The sequence below is a fragment of the Petaurus breviceps genome, unplaced genomic scaffold (genome assembly GCF_028583685.1).
Source record: "Petaurus breviceps papuanus isolate PSGF00001 unplaced genomic scaffold, PetGlider_PUasm1.0 216, whole genome shotgun sequence".
NCBI lineage: Eukaryota > Metazoa > Chordata > Mammalia > Diprotodontia > Petauridae > Petaurus > Petaurus breviceps.
Genome location: NW_027185867.1, coordinates 7,535,709 through 7,559,596, shown reverse-complemented (window position 1 = coordinate 7,559,596; position 23,888 = coordinate 7,535,709). Strand labels below are relative to the sequence as shown.

The 23,888-nt window shown below is 36.3% G+C and overlaps 1 protein-coding gene across 12 annotated transcripts in view; it reads left to right on the top strand.

The window, feature by feature from the left end:
- Positions 1-23,888, top strand: part of ERC1 (ELKS/RAB6-interacting/CAST family member 1) — a 496,604-nt gene that overhangs the window by 156,989 nt on the left and 315,727 nt on the right. For all 12 annotated transcript variants that reach the window (XM_069094346.1, XM_069094345.1, XM_069094342.1 and 9 more), the window contains one exon: positions 4,680-4,847. In XM_069094346.1, coding sequence (XP_068950447.1) covers positions 4,680-4,847 — 168 coding nt within the window. The remainder of the gene's footprint in view (positions 1-4,679; positions 4,848-23,888) is intronic.

The window sequence follows — 23,888 nt, the reverse complement described above, 5'->3', positions numbered from 1 at the left end:
TCTCTCTCTCTCTCTCTCTCTCTCTCTCTGTCTCTCTCTCTCTCTCTGTCTGTCTCTCTCTCTCTCTGTCTGTCTCTCACAGACACACACACACACACACACACACACACACACACTTCTCTCTCTCTCTTTGAACCCCATCAGGATGATGCTCTGAGTTTACAAGTTATGGAGGACTTGGTGATTTGCATTCTGTGAGGGAGTAAAATCTCCCCTTTAACTTTAAAAAATGGCAACAACAAAATCTCCTAAAAACTCAAAACAACAACAACTAAAACCCATACCAGAGAATATGTGTGTATATGTTTGTGTAAATGTGTATATATATATATATATATATATATATATATATATATATACACACAATGCACACACATATTGGATGGCAGTAGATTGCTAAACTTAAGAGTCAATGAGAGGTGTTCTTTGAATTTGGACACTTCCGTTTCTTAGACGTATAGCCATAGGCAAGTGAATGAAATTCTCTGAGTCTCCTCATTTTGGAAGTAATAACAGTAAATTGATTACCACAGGATTGTTATATAAAAAATTATTCTGGATATGAAGAATACAGTGCCTGTGTTGGCCTGTTCAGAGGTACTGTTACAGATGAGGGAATGAAGAATCAAAACTAATTTAATCACATATGACTGAGAAGGGCCCAGATGCCAGACCTCTTACAAATTTGAGAATCTTAGAATTCCAAAATTGGATGACTCCTCATCAGTTAGTACAACCTATGCCCTCCTCAATGGTATATCCAACAAGTGTTTTTTTACCCTCTTCTTAAAGCCTTCTATGAATGAAAGCCATTTCTCTTTGGATTACTTATTTTACTTTGAAATAGTGCTCAAACTTTTCTTCTCCCAATCTTCAGCCTACATGTGTCTCTTTGCAATTTCTATGAATTATTCCTAGGTTTTATTTCTGGGACACTCAGATCAAGTCCAACCCCCTTCCCAGTATTTTGAAAGAGTTATAATTTTCCCCTGAGTGTTCTCTTCTACAGACTAAATATTTCTAGTTCCTTTAACTAGTCATTGTATGGAATAGACTGGAGGCCCTTCACATATTCCCAGTGCTTAACTCATTGCCAAGGTCAAATGAAATTATACTTCTAAAGCACTTAGCATAGAACATAGTAGCTGTTGCATAAATGTTCATTCCTTTCTCTTTCCCTTCCCTTTCCCAAGTGTTGGACACATAGCTCTATCAGTAATGTTCTTTTTTTTTTTTTTTTTAGGCAATTGAGGTTAAGTAACTTGCTCAAGGTTACATGGCCAGTTATTTCTTGGTGTGGTGCTAAGTATCTGAGCCTGGATTTGATCCAGGTCATCCCAACACTGGGGCCAGTGCTCTTACTCCCTGAGCCACCTGGCTGCCCCTAAGCAATTGGGGTTAAGTAACTTGCTCAAGGTTACACAGCCAGGTGTTTCTGGGTGGATGCTAAGTGTTTGAGCCTGGATTCGATCCCCCAGGTCATCCTGACACTGGCGCTGGTGCTGTTCCTCGCTGTGCTACCTGGCTGCCCCTATCAGTAATGTTCTTATAGTTCAGGTGGTGCAAAATGAGCCACTCAGAAGTCATTGGACATGTAGCAGAAGGAAGTTTTCTTTGTCCTAACACAAATCACCAGTCTTCTTACACCTTACAGCCTCTCCCCTTCCTACGTACACACCCTCTGCCACTGATTCTTTGATCAAGTGAAACTGGCTTCCTTGTTCTTGCTTTGAAAAGTCATTCTACTTCGTGACTCCAGGTATCTGTACTTTCTGCCATGTTTCTTCTCATCTCTTGTCTCCTGGTTTCCTTCAACTCTTAGCTAAAATCTCACCTTTCACAGGAAACCTTTCCTGATCCCCCTTAGAGGGAACCTGAAATGAAGTAGATATTTAATAAATTCTTATTGACTGATTAAAACAAACCTTGTGATATATAGAATGAAAATGGTTGATCATTCAGTGAATAAGCTTTATGCCAGTCAGTGTGATTAGCTCTGCGGATGCAAAGAAACGCAAAACACTGTCCCTTCCCTTGGAGAACTAACAGTTTGACATGCAAGCAGATGTACACAGACAAGCTATATATGCAGCATAACTTAGAAAGAATCAACAGAGGTTCCCTCTGAGGGGATCATGAAAGGTTTCCTGTGGAAGAAGTGATTTTTTTAAAGGAACAGCAAGGAAGCCAGTTTCACTTCATCGAAGAGTAAGTGGCAGAATGTGTCTGTGTAGGGAGGGGAGAGGCTGTAAGGTGTAAGAAGACCGGTAATTGGTGTTTGTATTTGGGGGATGAGGAGGAAGGTCATGAAGGGCTTTAAAGGCCACGGATAAGATTTTGTATTTAATCCTGGAAGTGATTGGAAGCCACTGAGTACAGAGGTGATGTGGTCAGATTTGTGCTTTAGAAAAATCGTGGCAGCTAAGTAGAGGATGACTAGCATGGGTAGAGGCTTGTAATGGGCTGTCCCACCACTAGGCTTTTGCAGTCATCCAGACATGAGGTCATCAAGGATCTGTATTAGGCTGGTAGCAGTATCAGAGGAGAGAAAGGGACATATTTGAGAGTTGCTTTAATGGCAAAATGAATGGGCTTTGGCAACAGCTTGTGTATGAAAGAGTAGTTAGAGGTAGTGAAGAGTCGATGATGACACTCAGATTATGAGCCTAGGGGAGGAGATCATGAGCCTAGGGGAAGATGATGGTACATCCAACAATAATAGGGAAATTAAGGGAATGGAAGGGAAAATTTAGGGGGAATGTAGTTCAGTTTTGGTCATGTTGAGTTTAAAATGTATGAAAGGCAGTCGGAGATGCTGGATTGGTGGTTAGCAGACAAGTTAGGGATGGATGGGTCAGTTTGAAAATCATCAGCATGGAGATGGCAGTTAAGTCCATAGGAGCTTATGAGATCATCAGCCAAGAAGTACAGAGGAAGAAGAGAAGAGGGCCCATCCAGGGACCCCTTTGGGACACTGCTTAGTAAGTGTGATTTGAGTGAAAATTCAGGGAAGGAGATTGAGGAAGGTCAGATAGGTAGAGAAGAACTAGGAAAAAGTGGTGTCCTGAAAATCTAGAGACATTAGAATGAGTGACAAATGTCAGAGACTATAGAGAGATCAAGATGAATGAAGATTGACGTGGTAATTAAGTGAACACTGATAACTTTGGAGAGAGCAGATTTGGTTGAGTGATAAGGTCAGAAACCACATTTTAGAAAGTTGAGAGGAGAGGAGAGAAGGTGGAGGCAGTTGTTGTAGAGGGCCTTCTTAAGGAGTTTAGCCAGAAAATGTAGTAGAGATATCGTGCACTAGTTAGTGGGAATGCAAGGATCAAGCAAGGATTTTTTTCAAGATGAGACATGGCTGTGTTTGTAGGCAGTAAGAAATGAACCACTACAGAGGGAGAAGTTGAAGATAAGTGAGAGAATGGGCATGACAGAGGGGGCCATCTCTTGGAGGAGATGAGATGGAATGGAATTACTTGAACAAGTAAAGGGCTTGGCTTTGGCCAGGAAAAGGGCCACCTCATCTCTTCATGTGAGATAGGAGTAAGGAGGAGAAATTGAAGGAAGGTATCTTAGTTTTGTAAGATGAAGAGAGGAGTAGAGAACCCTGCCAATAAATGGCCTCATTTTTTTTTTCCCCAGAAAAAGCCATGGTAGGTTTGAGGAGAAATGAAAAAGTTCTAAAACTGCTGTGGATAGTAGGATAGTGAGTTAGAGAAGTACAAGAAGATTGCTTAATAGCCTTCAGGACTCATTTGAAATTTAATAACATGAATTTGTAGCAGTTCCAGTCAGATTAGTTGCACGGGTATAGGAAGTGAAGGCAGCAGATGGTGGAAGTGATCCAAGGCTGAAACTAAGCAGGACATAATTGGTGATAGGATGAGGGAGCGAGAGACTCAAGAAAAGAGGATATCGTAGAGTGAATTGGTCACCCCAAGGAGTCAAGATGAGGAAAGCAGAAGAGAGTGGGGAGTGCAGGGGTATTGTCCCAAGAGAGAACTGAAGTTTGGAGGGATTGGAGGGAGCACAGGTAGTAACTGCTGGAGAGGTGTAGAATCATATCTGACAAAATTCATATTGAAAGTTAATCTTTGAGGCCTAAAGATAATTGGTTATGGATCTCTCATTGGTCAATCTTGGGATCAGAAGGTACACTGATATTTAACCTAGCTAACTAAATGCATCATGGTACTTTCTGGTCTTTCAAAGTAAATTGGTTCTTCATCTGATATGGTCAGTCCAAAGCTTTATGTTCCCTTTTTTATTTCTCTCTTTTATTTGGTTAAATAATACTTTAAAGAATGTATCTAGTGCAGTAACTGAGACGATAAGATTTTCTAAATTCACCCCTCTACACTTTAATGTGTATTAAGATCTACCTTCCCTGAGCATCTTTAGTTATGATTCCATATTACTCTTTCAGGTAGAAGAGAAAGGCAATTATAGCTGTCTTGTAAAAACAGGATGATGTTTATACTAATTTAAATGTTCTTGAAGTTTTACAATTCATTTTCTATTATCTATGTTTTCTATTAGTCTTTACTGAACTTGTTGACTTTACATGCTCTAATGCAGGACTTTCAGAATAGCAACTATTCATATTCTGTTTAAAATTGTCAATACTGCCATCTTTTTTAATATATCTTATATTTTTTGTACTGTATCATTAGGTGGATGCGCTTCGATTACGGCTGGAGGAAAAAGAAACCATGCTGAATAAGAAGACAAAGCAGATACAAGAGATAGTTGAGGAGAAAGGAACCCAAGCAGGAGAAATACATGATCTCAAGGATATGCTGGATGTGAAGGAGCGGAAGGTCAATGTTCTACAGAAGAAGGTAAAGCGCATGTTCTCATAACTCCATACCACATCATTGATGACATCTTCATTCTTTCCACCACACAATAGCTAACAACTGTAAAAATGTCTTTCTTAATGCCTCTTTTTACATTTTTGAGGTTAGGGTGAGTGGATTATTAATGGTAAACTGTTTTGTTTTTAAAAGTTCATTTAGCTCATTTTTGGTAATTTTTTATGCATATTCTGGGCTTCTGTAGTATAGAGCAATGTTTCTCAAACTCTTACAGTTCAATTTCCTGTCTTTTTTCCCCAAATTTCCTGACTTTAACTTTAGTCTATGAATAATTTGTACCCCCAAAGCTTATTTTCAGTTAGCCAATTAGTAGCTAAATTAATTGTAAAATGCTTTTGTGGAGAGATGATACAGTTGGTGACTTCATTTGTATGAATGACCAGATTCCAATTTGTAGGAAAGATGTTACAGTGACTCTTTTTGTAGCTTGGTAAGATGTTTTTAGGCAAAGGAAGGGCTTCTTTCCTTTTATAAAAAGCATCCATCATTAAAAATTCTATTTTAAACACAAATGCTGGCCCTGAAGTTAATGGAAAAACTTAATGATAATTATCTCCTATAATTTAACCCAATAGACAGCATGGCATAAAGTATAGACAACTGGATATGTTACTTATTCTGTTTTCAGACTTTAGACTTCATCATTTAATGGACCTTGTAGTAATGGTATTTTCACTTAGCAGAAATGGATAGCAGATGAGCAGCTGTGAAAATGATAGTGTTGAAAATTTTAGTGTGTACTATGTAATATTACTTGTGAAATAGCCCACGAACATGTCTCTGAAGTCTTTATTTTAAAATAGGAAGACTTCATTAATTATTAGATTTTAGTCAGTTGAACTAGTTGGAAAATGTGCAAGTATAGCCCAAAACATTTTCTAAGTCATACTTGGAATTTACTTCAATTTGGTTTTCTGTCAACTTCTTGACAGAATTCATAACTTCATCACTATAAATATGGTGACTACATCTTGGTATTGGCTATAATTAGTTTCAGATGTTTTTATTGCTTTCCATTAACTTCCTACTTGCCAAAAGTCAGAAAAGATCATTTTTAGTTAATGCTTCCTAGCTCTGTCTTCAGATTAATTTATGTACTACTTACTTTGTTAGGTGACTAGGTTGTTAGTACTCTATGAATAACTGTACTATCCCTTGAATAAGCTTTTGTAGGCTCCTCCAAACATTCATCCTTCCTCAGACTTCCTGTGCCTCCCTTAAACCATCCCCCTCACCCTAGATGAAATCCTTGCCTCATATTTTACCGAAAAAATTGAAACTATTTGCTATGAACTCCTCCCCTCTTCTTGATCTCTTATCACTCAGATGCCTTCTGCCACTATCTTCTTCTTCACCCTTGTCTCATGGTGAGGTAGTCTTACTTCTTACCAAGGCTAACTGTTCTACCTGTTCAGGTGATCCCTCCATCTTGTTTCCTCCAACAGATTGGCTCTCTTTCATTTCCCACTGATTGATACCCTACTGCCCATGTCTCCCCCATCCTGGAAAAACCCTCACTGGATTCTTCCATCCCTGCCAATTATATCTTTGCTGCTCTTTGCAAGTAAACTCCTTTAAAAGTCCATCTACAATAGGTGCTACTACTTTTTCTCCTCAATCTGGCTTCTGACCATAACATTCCACTGAAACCATTCCCTCAAGTTATTAGTGATCTATTAGCTGCCAAATCCAATGACCTTTTCTCAGTCTTCATTCTCCTTGACCTCTCTGCAGCCTTTTGGCACTGTTGATTATTCTCTCTTCCTTGATACTTTCTTCTCTCTCCTGGTTCTCCTCCTACCTATCAAACTGTTCCTCTGTCTCCTTTGCTGGATCTTCATCCATATTATTTCCTCTAACTGTAAGTGTCTCTCAGGATTCTGTTCTGGGCCTTCTTCTCTTTGCCTTCTATACTACTTCACTTGGTAATTTCATTAGCTCCCATGAATCTAATTACTATGTCTTGTGATGATGATTCCCTTTTTAATTTAAATTTTTATTTTTACATTCTTTTCCTCCCTCTACCCCAACCCCCATCATTTTAGAAATATTATGTCCATTATACATATATAGTTATGCAAAACATTTCCACATTAGCTATGTTCGAGAAAAACAAACGAATAAGAAAAATAAAGGTGGAAAAAATCTACACTCACAGCCCATTAGTTCACTATCTGGGGGTAGATAGCATTTTATGTCATGAATCCTTTGGAGTTGTAGTGTATCATTGTAATGGTCATAGTTATTGTCTTTTTACCACAGTTGATTTTATTTTATTTTTTTTTGTTTTTTGCTTTTTGGAGGGCAGTGGGGGTTAAGTAACTTGCCCAAGGTCACACGGCTAGGTTTTTTTTTGTGTGTGTAAGTGTCTGAAGTCGGATCCGAACTCAGGTCCTCCTGATTCTAGGGCCCACACTCTACTCACTGCGCCACCTAGCCGCCCCCCACAGTTGATTTTCTTAAAATATTATCATTATTGTGTACATTCTTTTTCTGGGGGTTAGCTAGGTGACAGTGGATAAAGTACCAGGTCTGGAATCAGGAATACCTGAGTTTAAAACTGGCATCAGACATTTATGAGCTCTGTGACCCTGGGTAAATCACTTAACTTTGTTTCTCTTAGTTTCCTCCTCTGTAAAATGAGCTGGAGAAAGAAATGGCAAAAAACCCCCAGTATCTTTGTCAGGAAAACCCCTAATGGGGTCATAAAAAGATAGACACAACTGAAGACAACAAGATGTTTTCCTGGTTATGCTCATTTCACTTTGCATCAGTTTGCATAGGGTTTCCTAGGTTTTTTGAAACCATCACCCACATCATGTCTTACAGTACAATAGTATTCCACCACAGTCATATACCATAGCTTGTTCACCCAACAGATGGACATTCATTGTTTCCAGTTCTCTGCTGTCACAAAAAATCTTCTATAAATGTTATTGTACATATAGATATAGATCGAGTAGTGGAATTGCTGGGTCAAAGGGTATTCATAGTTTTATAACCCTTTGCAACCCTTTTATAACCTTTGGGTATAGTTCTAAGTTGTTCTCCTGAATGGTTGGAATAGTTTACAGCTCCACTAACCATACTTTGAAGTGACTATTTTCTCCTATCTCTTCCAGTATTTGTCATTTTCTTTTCTGTCATGTTAGCCAGTCTGACAGGTGTGAACTGGTACCTCAGAGTTTATTCTGCATTTCTCTAATTATTAGTGATTTAGACCATTTTTTAATGTCTGCTAATAGCTTTAGTTTCTTCCTCTGAAGACTGCCTGTTCATATCCTTTAACCATTCATCAGTTGGGGAGTATGTTGATGATTCTCAAGTCTACCTATCCTGCCCCAACTTTTCTGTTGACCTCCTTTCTCACATCTTCAGTTGCCTTCCAGACATCTCAAATTGGATATCTGGTAGACACCTTAAGTTCCACATGTCCAATACCAAACTCATTATATTTTCCCCTAAACCTCCCACCCTCACCCTGCCTTCCCATCTTCCTTATTATTGTAGGAGATAATACCATCCTTCTGGTCCCTCATGCTCATACCCTAGGAGTCATTTTCAGGGCTTCATTTTCTCTCACCCCCTCATATGTAAGCTGTTACCAAGGCCTCTTGATTTTACCTCTTCATCTTTCAAATATGCCCCCTTTCCTCCCCTGAAAGCTCCCCTGCCACCACCTTGGTGTAGGCTCTCATCACCTCATGCCTACATACAGTTATCTAATTGTAAGAATCTGCTGGGTGCTCTGCTACCTCAAGTCTTCCCCACTTCAGTCCGTCCTCTCTTTAGTCACTAAAGTGATTTTCCTAAAGCAGAAGTCCAACCATATCACGCCCATACTCAATAAATTCCAGTGGCTCCCTATGACTTTCAGGGCTTTGTTTGACATTCAAAGCTATTCATAACCTTATACCACTCCCACCTGTCTTCCTTTCCCATTCTTCTTACACCTTAACCTCCGCTACGTAGTCTTTGATACATAGAACAGTCTTCTGTCCATTGCATGACTGCCCCTCTCTCTTGGGATGCTCTCTCTCCTCAACTCTGCCTACTGACTTCCTTTAGGACTCAGCTACAATCCCATTTATTAGAGAATGCCTTTTACAACCCCTCTTAACTCCATTGCCATCCCTCTGTTAATTATTTCCTATTTGTCTTCTATATATTTTGTTTTGTTTTTATTTGTTTTCGTGGTGTTTCCCCTTTAGATTATAGGTTCCTTGAGGTCATGATGGGCTGTCTTTTGCTTCTTTTTTGAATCACCAGTGATTAGCACAGAGCCTGGCACATAGTAGTTGCTTGATAAATGTTTGTTAATTGTTTATTATTTGATTCATGCATCTAAACTGAAATAGTTCAGGTGACTGATGGATAATTAGAGTTACTCCCATGTTAGAGATGATTGATGAAATAAATGAGAGGTAATTTAGGTCTTTCTTGTTGTTTAGTTGTTTTCAGTCATATTCAACTCTTTGTGACTTCTTTTGGGCTGTTTTTGGCAAAAAATACTGGAATGATTTGCCTTTTCCTTCGCCAGCTCATTTTATGGGTGAGAAAATGGAGAGAAACAAGGTTAAGTGACTTTCCCAGGGTCACACAGCTAATAAGTATCTAAGGTTGGATTTGAACTCAGGTCTTCCTGACTCCAGGTCTGGTGCTCTATCCACTGTACCATCTAACTGCCCCAAGTGATTTAGATCACTGGTTTGCAATTTAACAAATGACTTTAGGAGGAACAATTGTTGAAATTGACAGATGAACTTCCTCGTTACATATTTTATTTTTTAAAATTAAATTAATTTTTTTGATTACATTTTAAGTTCTGAACTGTTTCCCTCCCTCCCTCCCACTATATCCTGTACTAAAGAAGGCCACCATTTGGCACAGATTGAATTGAAGGTTATCTATCATTTTATCAAGCTTGATAGGCATGAGGTGATATCTCAAAATTGTTTTAATTTGCATTTCTCTAATCAATAATGACAAAGCATTTTTTTGTATAGCTATATATAGCTTTGCTTTCTTCATTGAAAAACTGCCTGTCCATACCCTTTGACTATTTATTGATTGGGGAATGACTCATAGTTCTGTAAATTTGACAAAGTTCTCTATATATTTGAAATGTGAAACCTACACATAAGAGTAAAATAAGAGTGAAGTAGAATTTATTATGCTTCAGCTAATGCAAAAAAGAAGCAGGGGAAGCAATCATGATCTCAGACAAACTTAAAGCTAAAATAAATCTAATTAAAAGAGATAAACAGAGAAGTTACATTATGATAAAGATACCATAGATAAAGTGATAATATCAATGCTAAGCTTATATGCACCAAATGCTGTATAGACAGCAATTTCCCTCTCAGAACTAGATAAACCTTACCAAAAAATAAAAGAAGTCAAGGAAATGAATAAAATCTTAGACACAATACATATCTGGAAAGAACTAAATGGGAATAGAAAGGAATATACCTTTTTCCCAGCAGTACCTTTACAAAAACTGACAATATACTAGGGCATAAAATCTTTTAAATGTAAATGTAAATATTGCTGTACCTTTTCTTGCTACTTGGTCATCTTGGCTTTGCCCCTCCTTGCTTATTTCCAACCTCTGATTACCTGTATCTGTCTTCTCAGTTTTTTTATTTTGGACCACTGAGTGTTCTTAAATAGTCACAAAATGTTAGGTAATCTTTTGGTCAAGATGGTGGAGTGAATCAGAGATGAGCAATTTATTTCCCACATATGTTCTCCAGCAAAGGCCAAAGGAGATTACCAAACTGCATAATGATTAACAAATAGAAAAAGAAACTTTAATAAATTCCTCTTTCTTGCCCAGGTCATATCTAGGGCATACTCTGTAGCCCGTAGGCACTAAGAAGAGGGGCCAGCAAGAGGAACTAGAATTAAGATAGTGCTTGGAAATCTTTACCATTCCAGGCCAGATGCACTGCAAGAACCCTGGGAGCCTCTAGCACTGCCTTGTACCAGGGAGCAGGAAGACTGGATTGCTTAGGCCAAGCCCCAGGGTAGTCACCTATAGTATTCTGGCTCCCAAAGTTGGACTCAGTACCTGCATCACTGCCCTCTCAGACTGTACCCTTTTAGTGCTCTCAAAGTTTGTTTCATGCTGTCTAGAGCTTCCCTTGACAGCCTTAAATAGCTAGAGCTTTTTGCTTGGAAAATACAGGCTGGCCTGGGATATATTGGCATTTTGTGCATAGACACTAGTGGATATTGTGGTAGGACAACACATGATACAAATTAAGAACACATAGATATCCACTATCCTTAGATTGTAGATGGAACCTTACCCTGACAAAAAAATTCTGATTCAAAAAGTAAGGCTAGAAATATGAATATATCAAAGAAAACAATAAGAAATTTTATGAATTCAGGGATGTTTTGGACATAAACTTATGGTAAGAGAATAACTCCATAGTGATGTTCAGTGCAAAGAATCAGATAAAAATGTGGCTTGGCCACAAGAATTAAAATTCCTGAAAGAAATGAAGATAAAGATTTAAAAGGAGATTATAAATGAAACAAGAATATTAGACGAGAGAATTGTAAAGAGAATAAACAACTAAGTACTGGAGATGGAAAACCTAAAAAAGAAATGGAATTTGTGAACACTAGAGTAGACAAAACAGTTAATAAGCATTTATTTAGGACCTTCACTGTATCGGGAGCTGTGCCAAGCACCAGAAATGCAAAAATAGCAAAAGACAGTCTCTGCCCTCTAGGAGTTTACAGTCTAATGGGGAAGACAACAAACAAATATGTACAAATAAGCTATATACTGGCTAACTAGGAAATAATTAACAGAGGGAGGGCACTAGAATGAAATGGGTTTGGGAAAGATTTCCTGTAAAAGATGAGATTTTAGTTAGGACTTAATGGAATAATAGGACTCATGGAATAGCCAGGAAACACCAAGTGTCATTGGATCAGAGAGTATATGATGAGGAGTAAAGGGTAAGAAGACTGAAAGGTAGGGTGGTGTTGGTAGGTTATAAAGAGCTTTGAACAGAAATCAATGACCATATAAAACATTAAAGAATAAAAGGAAACACAATTTAGACTGAAAAAATTTAAGTTTTCAGTTATGAAAAATAAATAGTAAAATAAATGATAAATAAAATAACAAAAGTAAATGGAAAATAAATAATAGTATATGAAAAAAATAAAGCAGGTCATAGAAAGAAAATCTAAGAATCATTTCTATATGAAAACCATGTCTCTATCAGAAAACCATCTATGTCCACCCTCCCCTCCAACCTCCCCCTCCCCAAATTCCTGGAAAACATATTTTAAGCAATGCCCCCCCCCAAAAAAAAATTCAGTTCAATTATGACTAGAGGGTAAGGTGAAAGTAGAAAGAATTAATCCATTGGTCCCTCAAAGAAACCATAAAATCCAAACTCAGGAACAGTGTGTTTTTCAACTTTGTTAATTTCTTTTTTAATTTTAAGAATTTCTATCTTTCTTGGAATAGTTTGATTTATTTGTTTTCTAGTTTGTATTTTAGTTTGTTTAGGTGCCCACCTAAATTACTGGGCCCTTATCAGCTCATACCTGGATTATTGGTATTGCCTGCTTGCTCCCCCTGTCCCTTAAACTCCGTTAGCAGCCTTTTACTTCCAAGATCAAATATAAAATCCTCTGTTTGTCTTTCATATTCTTTTATAACCTGGCCCCATCCTACCTTTCCAATTTTCTTATATCTTAGTCCCCTCTAAATACCCTGTGATCCAGTGAAACTGGCACCCTTTTGATGTTCCTGGAGTAGGGCTCTGTGTTTTCATTGACTGTCCCTTATCCCTGCCTCCCTCTTCACTAGCTTCCTTTGAGGCCTTGCTAAAGCACCACCTTCTGCAAAAAAGCCTTTCCCAGTCTTACTGAGTCTTAGTGCTTTCCCTGGAGACCACTACTAGTTTATCCCATATTTTTGTTTGTATGTACCTTTTATGTATGTTGTCTCCTCTATCAGACTATGAGCTCCTTGAGAGCAAGAACTAACTGGTTTTTATACATTTCTTTGTATCTTTGGCATTTATTTAGTACAGTGTCTGGCACACAGTGGATGCTTAATAAATGTTAATTGACTTATCATAATCCCACAAAAGTTTTATTTAATATAGAGTCTTTTGAAAAAGTACTCAAAATTAATTGAGTGCTTTTAATCCTTAGGCATTGGTGGTTCAAAGAATAAATCATAGAAATGGTAATTTCATTACAGAAAATGACAGCAGTGTGACACATATCAAAACTTTTGAGGCATAGCCAAGGCAATTTATAGAAGAAAACATGTATTCTGTAACCACTTTTATCAACAAAAGAGAGAAATATTAGGTCAGTAATTTGGTTGGGCACCTAAACAAACCAGAAAACAGTAAATCAGAATATCCCAAGAAAGATAGAAGTTCTAAAAATTAAAAAAGAAATTAATAGAGTTGAAAAAAAATCTAGAAAACTCACCTACAAAAAGGTAAAAGATAATAATAGATTATAATACGAAATTAACAAGATATTGTTTAAGAGAAACACACTTGAAAAATTCTAGAATGTAAATGAGGGGCTGAAGCAAAACCTGTTTTCCTTTAGCTATAACCAAATTTTAGTTATTCTGATCCAGTCATTTCACTCTCCAAGAATGAATTTCTTCTGAGCCTGATCACTTGAATTTATTGAGTGCAACTTGCTACTTAATCTTAAAATCTCCTTATCTTTTATGTCATCCCTTTTTCTTTTGTCTGTGCAAAGATGAATCTTTTTTCACAGAGAAAACAGAAGCAAAGCAAGATTTAATTAGCTCTGCCTTCTCTGTTTTCATTTATTGTAGTCACATCTGTGTTAGGGATAAGATCCAATCCTATCTTTGATCTTCATTAAATATGCATTTGATAAAAAGCTGGGAGAAATAGCTGTATGTAGATGGCAGATTCAGGAAAGAAAATCAAAGGTAGAAATACTGGGAGGAATCAATGTAGATTAAACTCATTAGAGATATTGCCCTTAGTTATAAAATATCAGTTTCTCTAGAGTAAGATGGGATATAAGCATGGATGGACAGCAGTTGTTCTGAAAAATGATTTGTACTCATCAGTGCGATGTTGTAACCAAAAAAATCAGTTGTTTGGGTTACATTGATAGGAGTATAGCTTACAAAAACACACAGATTATAGTTCCATTTTACTCTGACTTCTCTCTTCCCCCCAGTTTACCTGATATTCAATTCGCAATGCCAATGTTTAAGAAAGATATTAATAAACTAGAGCTGATTCAGAGTAGAGAAGCTAGGGTGATGAGTCCATGAAATGAAACGATTCATTGAAGAAATTGGACATATTTATTCTGTAGAAGAGAGGACTCATGGGGAACTTGATAGCTATCTTCAGTTGTTTTGAGGACTCTCAATGGAGAAGAAATTAGACATTTTTGTATGGCGAAGGGACAAATTTAGGCTTGAAGTCAGGGAAAACTCCCAACAATGATAGCTGTCTGAAAGTAGAATGGACTGCCTCAGGAGATCAGAACCTTCCCTTTTGTGGAGGTTTTTAAGCTTGCTTTCTTACAATTACGTTATTTTCTGCATTTCTTTCATGTATAGGTTGGATGAGATAGCCAGTGAAGTCCCTTTGAGTTCTCAAATTCTGTGATTTCTCTCAGTATTATTATTATTTTTTTACCTTTTTTTTTTGAGGGCATTTGGGGTTAAGTGACTTGCCCAAGGTCACATGGCTAGTTTTTTTTTTGTTAAGTGTCTGAGGCTGGATTTGAACTCAGGTCCTCCTAACTCCAGGGCCAGTGCTCTATTCACTGTGCCACTTAGCCGCCCCTCTCGGTATTATTAAAATTATAATTTTGTTGTCCTTAACTTCCTTCATCAGCTTTAGTTTATTCTGTGATTTTACATTCTTCATTTTATTTTTATAGGACCATGTCAAGGTCTTTCATTCATCCATTCATACGTGGCTTAACTTCTAGTTTTTCTATTTCTTTTTCAAATATAAGTTAGGAAGTCTAGCATTAGGAAAGATTTCATAGAGTAAGTAAGATAAGCCTTGAAGAAGGCTTAAAGACTGAGAAATAAAGATGAATAGGGGCTGTCTTTCATGCATGGATTATGCAATTATAACAAATGGGAGAAACCATGAGAAAGAAAAAAACAAAACAAAAAAGAAAATAGTCTGCTTTGCTCTACATTCATACTCCATAGTTCTTTCTCTGGATGTGGCTGCCATTTTTCATCATGAGTCCTTTGGAATTGTCTTAGGTCCTTGCATTGCTGAGAAGGGCTAAGTCTATCAAAATCAATCATTGCACACTGTGGCTGTTACTGTGTACAATGTTCTTCTGGTTCTGCTCACTTCACTGAGCATCAGTTCATATGAGTCTTTTCAGGTATATAGAATCAGGAGAAGGAATATCAAGTTCATGGAACTGTATTTCAGTTTGTCTGAAATGTAGAGTTCATGAAAGGGATTAAGTGAGTTAAATTTAGAAAACTAGGTTTGATCCATATTTTGGATAGCCTTATGATAGCTTCTGTACTATGTCCTTGAGGCAGCCAGGAGCCACCAAGAGCAAGATAGTCATGTGGCCACACCTGTGCCTTTGAAAGTATTAATGGTGATTTGGAAAGAGATTTAAAGCAGACAAAACAATTATGAGGCTATAAGAGTAATTTTTTGAAAATATTATAAAGGCCTCAACTATAATTGTGACTTCGTGAGTGAAAAAGAAAAGTAATTCATACGAGCCATGTCATGAGACTTTGGCCCTGTCTGAATGGATGCAAGTAATTCAGTTTCTATATATGAATTTCACTAAAAATCTAAAAATCTCACTAGACCAAATGATAGTCAAGAAATCCAATGATAAATGACTCTTTCCATCCCAAAATTACACAAAAAGTGACCATAGGTAGTTGGAAAGGGAACCCACAAGATCAGATCCACCAAGGACAGGAGTTGACTCCATTATTCAGTGTGTGCTTTACCATTACCACTGTTTGACAAATGCAGATCTTTGTGAAGGCCTTGACTGGCAAGAGCATTGCCCTTGAAGTGGAGCCAAGTGATACCATTTAGAATATCAGGACAAAGAGAACATCCCTCCAGACTAGAGGAGATTGATATTTGCCAGAAAGCAACCAGAGGATGGTCAGACCATATCTGACTATAGTATCCAAAAAGAATTCTTCGCTGAGTCATTCATCTGATCGATGGGATGCAAATCTTTGCGACAGCTTTGATAAAAAAGGGAAGGTGTCTCAATAACCAACGCTTGTGGTTAGACAAACAAGAATAAAGCCTTCCAATAGGTCACAGATACTTGGAAGCTTGTAAGGCTATGTAGAAAGACAATGAGCACAGAGGTCTTGTCCCCAAAGGCTTAAGAGTTCTCATCAAAGCCATCACAACTGCAAGGTCCCTGTGATGAATCATGCTATGAACCTCCTGATCAAGGTGCAGAATGACATTTTCAGATAAGGCCACATTGTGGATTTATTTTGCTTCATTATACTTATTTTTTATAAAGATGAGGCCTTTTTGAGGGGGGGGATTTGAAGGAGGGGACCAACAACAATTTTAATGCAAAAAAAGCCATTGAAATTTTAAAAGGAAATTTTAAAGGAATCACATAACAAAAAAGAGAACAGCTTTACAACAGATATGTTGAATTTATATTTTTTTTAAAAAAGCAAAATGTATGGAGAAGAGATTCATAATCTACTATTTAGTCTTTTGTTTTTCTTGGTATTAGGATATGCTCATTTGAGGGAATGAAATTGTTCGCTAAATTCAGAACAAAAAAGATTATAGAGATAGCTAGATACTTTTATATTTGGAAAGCAACTAAAATTTATCTTACCACTGGAGTCCAACTAATAGGAAAATAATTTAAGCATAAGAATGGCCATTTGCCTTAGAAAAGCATGTTATTCAGGAAACTGTGCACTTAAAAATTAGTTTATTTTTAGTTTTTAACATTCCCTTACATAAGTTTCAAATTTTCTCTCCCTTTCTCCCCCCTCCATCCCCAAGACAGCATGCAATCTGATTATAGGCTCTACACATACATTCCCATTAAACACATTTTCACATTAGTCATGTTACATAGAAGAATTATAATGAATGGGAAAAGCCATGAGAAAGAAAAAACAAAGAAGAAAATAGTCTGCTTTGGTCTACATTCATACTCCATAGTTCTTTCTCTGGATGTGGATGGCATTTTTCATCATGAGTCCTTTGGAATTGTCTTAGGTCCTTGCATTGCTGAGAAGGGCTAAGTCTATCAAAATCAGTCATTGCACACTGTGGCTGTTACTATGTACAATGTTTTTCTGTTCATCAACTTATAGCACAGTAGTATTCCATTGCATTCATATACTACAATGTGTCCAGCCATTTCCCAATTGATAGGCATCTATTCAATTTCCAGTTCTTGGCCACCACAAAAAGAGCTGTTATAAATATTTTCATAAATTTTTAAAATCTTAAGAGTATATATTAGATCAATTGGTGACTAATACAGCCTTCTGGACATGCAAAAAGTTGTGTGTGTGTGTGTCTTTCTGTCTGTCTTGTCTGTCTGTGTGCGTGTCTCTCTCCTTGATATAACAGAAACAACTTGGGTCCATTGGACCTAAATACCCCTTAAAGTGAATGGTTTAATGGGCAGAGAACAAAAAAGAACAAAAGCAAACGGCCTGTTTTGCCTTACAATGGAATTTGTACCATACCTTTCCTTTCTAGTGTCCTCCTCTTGGATATAAATTAGTTTTTCATTAAAATAAATTTATTGTCATTTTAATAAGTCACTGTTATGGAAAATGTAATTGAGCTTTTGAATCTGAACTACATTCAGAAATTAGTTTTAAGGTCACACTGTTTGCTGCTTGATTGATGATAAAACAAAATCTAACTTGGAGTTTAATTTGCTTATGGTGATGCTATTGACAGTCCTTCCTAGGATTGCCTTTAAATAAACTATATATCTTTCCACTGTTTCTATTCAGATCTTGTTCCATGGTCCCTTATTTTCTGTTTATTATTGTGTATGTGTGTGTGTGTATGTATATTCAGGTTTAGCATAGTCTAACCAGAGAAATGTACATAGAATTGGATTTATTTTTATCTCCTCTAGATTAAAAGTCAGGAACTTTCCCCCACCCCTCCCTTTATATGCTATTTTCTTGTGGGATTTTGTATACTAATAGCTTGTTTATTTTGTGCATCGATTTGCCCTTTGCTAGAATGGGAAGAATGATATTTATGCCACATTTATGGGGTTATAAAGCACTTACCTCACAAAAACCCATTGCACATTTTCTTTGCTTTTTATTTCATGAGGTTATTGAAGTCAGTGAGGTTATAATTGCAAAAGGATTATAGGATTTAGAGGCAACATCTTCATTTTCTAAGCTAGGGAAATGAAGGCCAGGGCATTAAAGTAGTTTCCCAGAGGTCATGGTTTAACTTGCCCTTGATTTAATCATGTTTTTTCTACAGCTCTAGTTTACCCTCTTTCATACTTTTCTTTCAATATATAAAATATATATATATAAAGCTCAGTAACACTTTATTTAAGTAGGTGTTTGGGGAAGGAGTTTTTTGGTTTAAAGTAGCTGAGGTTTTGTTAAAAACTTGAAAGTTTCAAAATTTGTTAAACCTTTTTAAAATCTACTTGTCAAATATATATATTTTAGGTACTGCTTTTTTGAACAATATATTTTTTCTGGTTTTTATTTACTTATTTGTTTTTAGTTTTCAACATTTACTTCTGTAAGTTTGAGTTCCACATTTTCTCCCCATCTCTCCCCTCCCTCTACCTCATAACAGCATGTAATTTGATATAGGCTCTACATATACATTTATATTGAACCTATTTTCACATTAGTCATGTTTAAAGAAGAATTAGAACCAATGGGAGAAACCATGAGAAAGAAGAAAGAAACAAAAAAGAAAGAGAGAGGGAGGGAGGGAGAGAGAGAGAGAGAGAGAGAGAGAGAGAGAGAGAGAGAGAGAGAAAATAATATGCTTCAATCTGCATTCAGACTCCATAGGTTGTTTTTTTTTTTTTTAAGCAATTGGGGTTAAGTAACTTTGCTCAAGGTTACATGGCCAGGTGTTTCTGGGTGGGTGCTAAGTATCTGAGCCCGGACTTGATCCCACGTCTCCTGACTCTGGGGCCGGTGCTCTCACTCACTGTGCCACCTGGCTGCCCCCATAGTTCTTTCCCTAGATGTGGACAGCATTTTCCATCTAGAGTCCTTTGGAATTGTCTTGGATCCTTGAATTGCTAAGAAGAGATAAGTCTATCAAAGCTAGTCATTGCGCATTGTGGCTGTTACTGTGTATAATGTTCTCCTGGTTCTACTCACTTCATTCAGCTTCACTTCATGTAAGTCTTTCCAGGTTTTTCTAAAGTTGACCTGTTCATCATTTCTTATGGAACAATAGTATTACATTACATTCATATACCACAACTTGTTCAGCCATTCCCCAACTAATGGGCACCTCCTCAATTTCCATCTCTTGGCCACCACAAAAAGAGCTGCTATAAATGTTTTTTGTACTTGTGAGTCTTTTTCCCATTTGTATGATCTCTTTGGGATACAAACCTAGCAGTGGTATTATCTGGGTCAAAGGATATGCACAGTTTTGTAGCCCTTTGGGCATAGTTCCAAATTGCTCTCCAGAATGGTTGGATCAATTCACAACTCCACCAAAAATGCATCAGTGTTCCAATTTCCCCACATATTCTCCAACATTTATCATTTTCTTGTTTTGTCTCGTTAGTCAATCTGATAGGTATAATGTGGTACCTCAGAGTTGTTTTGATTTGCATTTCTCTAATAGTGATTTAGAGCATTTTTTATATGAATATTGATAGCTTTAATTCTTTAATTTCTTCCTCTGAAAACTTCCTGTTCATATCCTTTCACCATTTATCGATTGTATTCATATAAATTTGATTCAGTTCTCTATATATTTTGGAAATGAAGCCTTTATCAGAGATACTGACTAAAAATTGTTTCCCAACTTTCTGCTTTCTTTCTAATCTTGGTAGCATTGGCTTTGTTCATGCAAAATCTTTTCAATTTATTGTAATCAAAATGATCCATTTTGCATTTTATAATGTTCTCTGTCTCTTGTTTTGTCATAAATTCTTCCCTTTTCCATAGATCTGACAGGTAAACTATTCCTCGTTCTACTATTTTGTTTATAGTATTACCCTTTATGTCTAAATTGTGTGCCCGTTTTGACTTTGTCTTGGTATATGGTGTAAGATGTTGGTCTGTGCTTAGTTTATACCATACAATTTTCCAGTTTTCCTAGCAGTTTTTGTGAAATAGTGAGTTCTTATCCCATAAGCTGGAGTCTTTGGGGTTATCAAACAGTAGATTACTGTAGTCATTGACTACTGTGTTTTGTGTACCTCACCTATTCCACTGATCCACCACTCAATTTCTTACCTAGTACCAAGTAGTTTTGATGATTGATCTGTTAAGATCTGGTATGGCTCAGCCACCTTCCCTTGGATTTCTTTTTATTAATTCCTTTGGTATTATGGACCTTTCATTTTTCCAGCATAATTTTGTTATTTTTTCTAGCTATATTATTTTTTGGTAGTTTGATTGTTATGTCATTTAAATAAGTAAATTAATTTAGGTTGAATTGTCGTTTTTGTTATATTAACTTTGCCTACCCATGAGCAACTGATGTTTTTCCATTTATTTAGATCTTATTTTATTTGTGTGAAAAGTATTTTGTAATTGTGTTCATATAGTTCCTGGGTTTGTCTTGGCAAGTAGGCTCCCAAATATTTTATATTGTCTACAGTTACTTTAAATGGAATTTCTCTGTCTCTTGCTGCTGGGCTTTGTTCAGTAATATAGAGAAATGACAATGATTTTTATGGGTTTATATTATATCCTGCAAGTTTGCTAAAGTTATTAATTATTTCAAGTAGTTTTTAGTTGATTCTCTAGGATTCTCTTAAGTATAGCATCATATTATCTGCCAAGAGTGATAGCTTTGTTTCTTCATGGCCTATTCTAATTCCTTCAATTTCTTTGTCTTCTCTTATTGTTAAAGCTAAAATTTCAGGTACGATATTGAATGATAGTGGTGATAATGGACATCCTTGTTTCACCCCTGATCTTATTGAAATGCTTCTGGCTTATCCCTATTCCATATAATATTTGCTGATGGTTTTAAATGCTGCTTATCATTTTAAGGAAAACTCCATTGATTCCTATGGTCTCTAGTGTTTTTTTAATAGGAATGGGTTTTGTATTTTTCTAAAGCTTTTCCTCCATGTTTTGAGCTAATCATATGATTTCTGTTAGTTTTGTTGTTGATCTGGTCAATTATACTGATCTTTTTTCCTTATATTGAACTTCTCTGCATTCCTGGTATAAATCCCACCTGGTCATGGTATTCTATCCTTGTGATAAGTTACTGTAATCTCTTTGCTAATATGTTATTTAAAATTTTTGCAACTATATTCTTTAGGGAGATTGGTGTAGAATTTTCTTTCTCTGTTTTGGCTCTTCCTGGTTGAGGTATCAGCACCAAAATTGAATCTAAAAAGAATATGGTAGAACTCCTTCTTTGCTTGTTTTTCCAAATAGTGAGTATGTATGTGTGTGTGTGTGTATATATATATATATATATATATATATATATATACATCTATATCTATGTCTACATATTGGAATTAGCTGTTCAGTAGAATTCACTTGTAAATCCATCTGGTCCTGGAATTCACTTGTAAATCCATCTGCTCCTGGAGATTTTTTTTCTTAGGGAGTTCATTGATGACTTGTTCAATTTCTTCTTCTGAAATGGGGTTAAGTATTTTATTTCCTCTTCTGTTAATCTGGGCAATTTATGTTTTTTTAAATATTCATCCATTTCACCAATATTGTCACATTTATTGGCATACAGTTAGGCAAAATAGCTCCTAATTATTGTTTTCATATTCTCTTCATTAGTGGTGAATTTACCATTTTCATTTTTGATACTGGCAATTTGGTTTTCTTCTTTTTAAAAATCAGATTAACCAAAGGTTTCTCTATTTTGCTGTTTGTTTTTTTTTTTGGTGAAACCAGCTCTTTATTTTATTTAATAGTTCAATCATTTTCTCAATTTCAATTTTATTAATCTCTCCACTGATTTTCAGAATTTCCAATACAGTCTTTAATTGGGGATTTAAATTTTGTTCTTTTTCTAGCTTTTTTAGCATTCCTGATTCATTAATCTTCTCTTTCTCTAGTTTATTCATAAAAGCATTTAGAGATATAAAATTTTTCCCAAGAACTGCTTTGGCTGCATCCTGTAAGTTTGGTACGTTGTTTCATTATCGCCATTCTCTTGGATGAAGTTATTGATTGTCTATATGATTTGTTGTTTGACCCACTTGTTCTTTAGAATTAGATTGTTTAGTTTCCAGTTAATTTTTAGTCTGTCTTTCCATGACCCTTTACTACATGTAATTTTTATTGCATCATGATCTGAAAAGGATGCATTTAACATTTTTGCCTTTCTGCATCTGATTGTGATGTTTTTATGTCCTAGTACATGGTCAGTTTTTATGTAGGTACCATGTACTGCTGAGCAAAAGATACATTCTGTTTTGTCCCCATTCAGTTTTCTCCAGAGGTCTACCATATCTAACTTTTCTAAGATTTTCTTCACCTCCTTAATTTCTTAATTATTTATTTTGTGGTTATATTCATTTATTTTTGAGAGGTAGAGGTCCCCCACTAGCATAGTTTGACTGTCTCTTTCTTTGTGTAACTCACTTAACTTCACCTCTAACAATCTGGGCTCTATACCACTTGGTTTATATATGTTTAGTATTGATGTTGCTTCATCGTCTAGGGTACTTTTTAGCAGGACATAGTTTTCTTCCTTTTCTCTTATAATTAGAGCTATTTTTGCTTTTGCTTTGTCTGAGATGAGGATTGCTACTCCTGCTTTTTTTTTTTATTTCAGCTGAAGCATAATACATTCAGCTCCAGCCTTTTACCTTTACTCTGTGTCTCTCTCTGCTTCAGATGTATTTCTAGTAAACAACATGTGTAGGATTATGGTGTTTAATCCACTCTGCTGTCTTTCAGTTTATGGGAGATTTTATCACATTCACAGTTATGATTTCTGTGTCTTTCTCTCCAAAATATTTTACCATTTATGCTTTTCTCTCCACTTTCTCCCTTTCATTTCATTTTCATTCAGTATTTTGCTTCTGACCACCACCTCACTCACTCTGCCCTCCCTTCTATCAGCTCCCTTCCATATTCTTTCCCATTTTCCCTACCTTCCTTCCCTTCTACCCTTTCTTCTTCTTACCCCCTCCCTTTTTCCTTTTTTCCTCTCCTACTTCCTGTAGGGCAAGATATTCCAATTGAGTGTGTATGGTATTTCACTCTTTGAGCCAAATCCGATGAAAGTAAAGTTTAAACAATGCTCACTTCCATCCCTTCTTTTGCTCTAGTGTAATAGGTCTTTGCACCATTTCTTGTGATTTAATTTACCATTTTCTGTCTCTTCCTGTCATCTTCTCCCAGTATAATCCTCTTATTCACCCCTCAATTTTTTTTATAATCAAAAAAATTTTTTTTATACATCAAAGTCAGCTTGTACCCACATCCTCTGTCTATGTCTAAATGTTGTAATAATGATACAGTTCTCAAGAGTTACAAGTATCATCTTCCCATGTAGAGATGTAAAGAGTTTACCCTTATTGAATAATGTGTCATTTTTCTTTCCTGTTTACCTTCTTATGCTTCACTTGAGTCTTGTATTTGAAGATTGAATTTTCTCTTGAACTTTGATCTTCTCATCAAGAAAGTTTGAAATCCCCTATTTCATTGAATGTCCATCTCCTCCCTTGAAGATTATGCTCAGTTTTGCTTGATAGTAGATCCTGGGTAGTAATCCAAGCTCCATTGCCTTCCATTCCCTCTCATCCTTTAATGCAGAAACT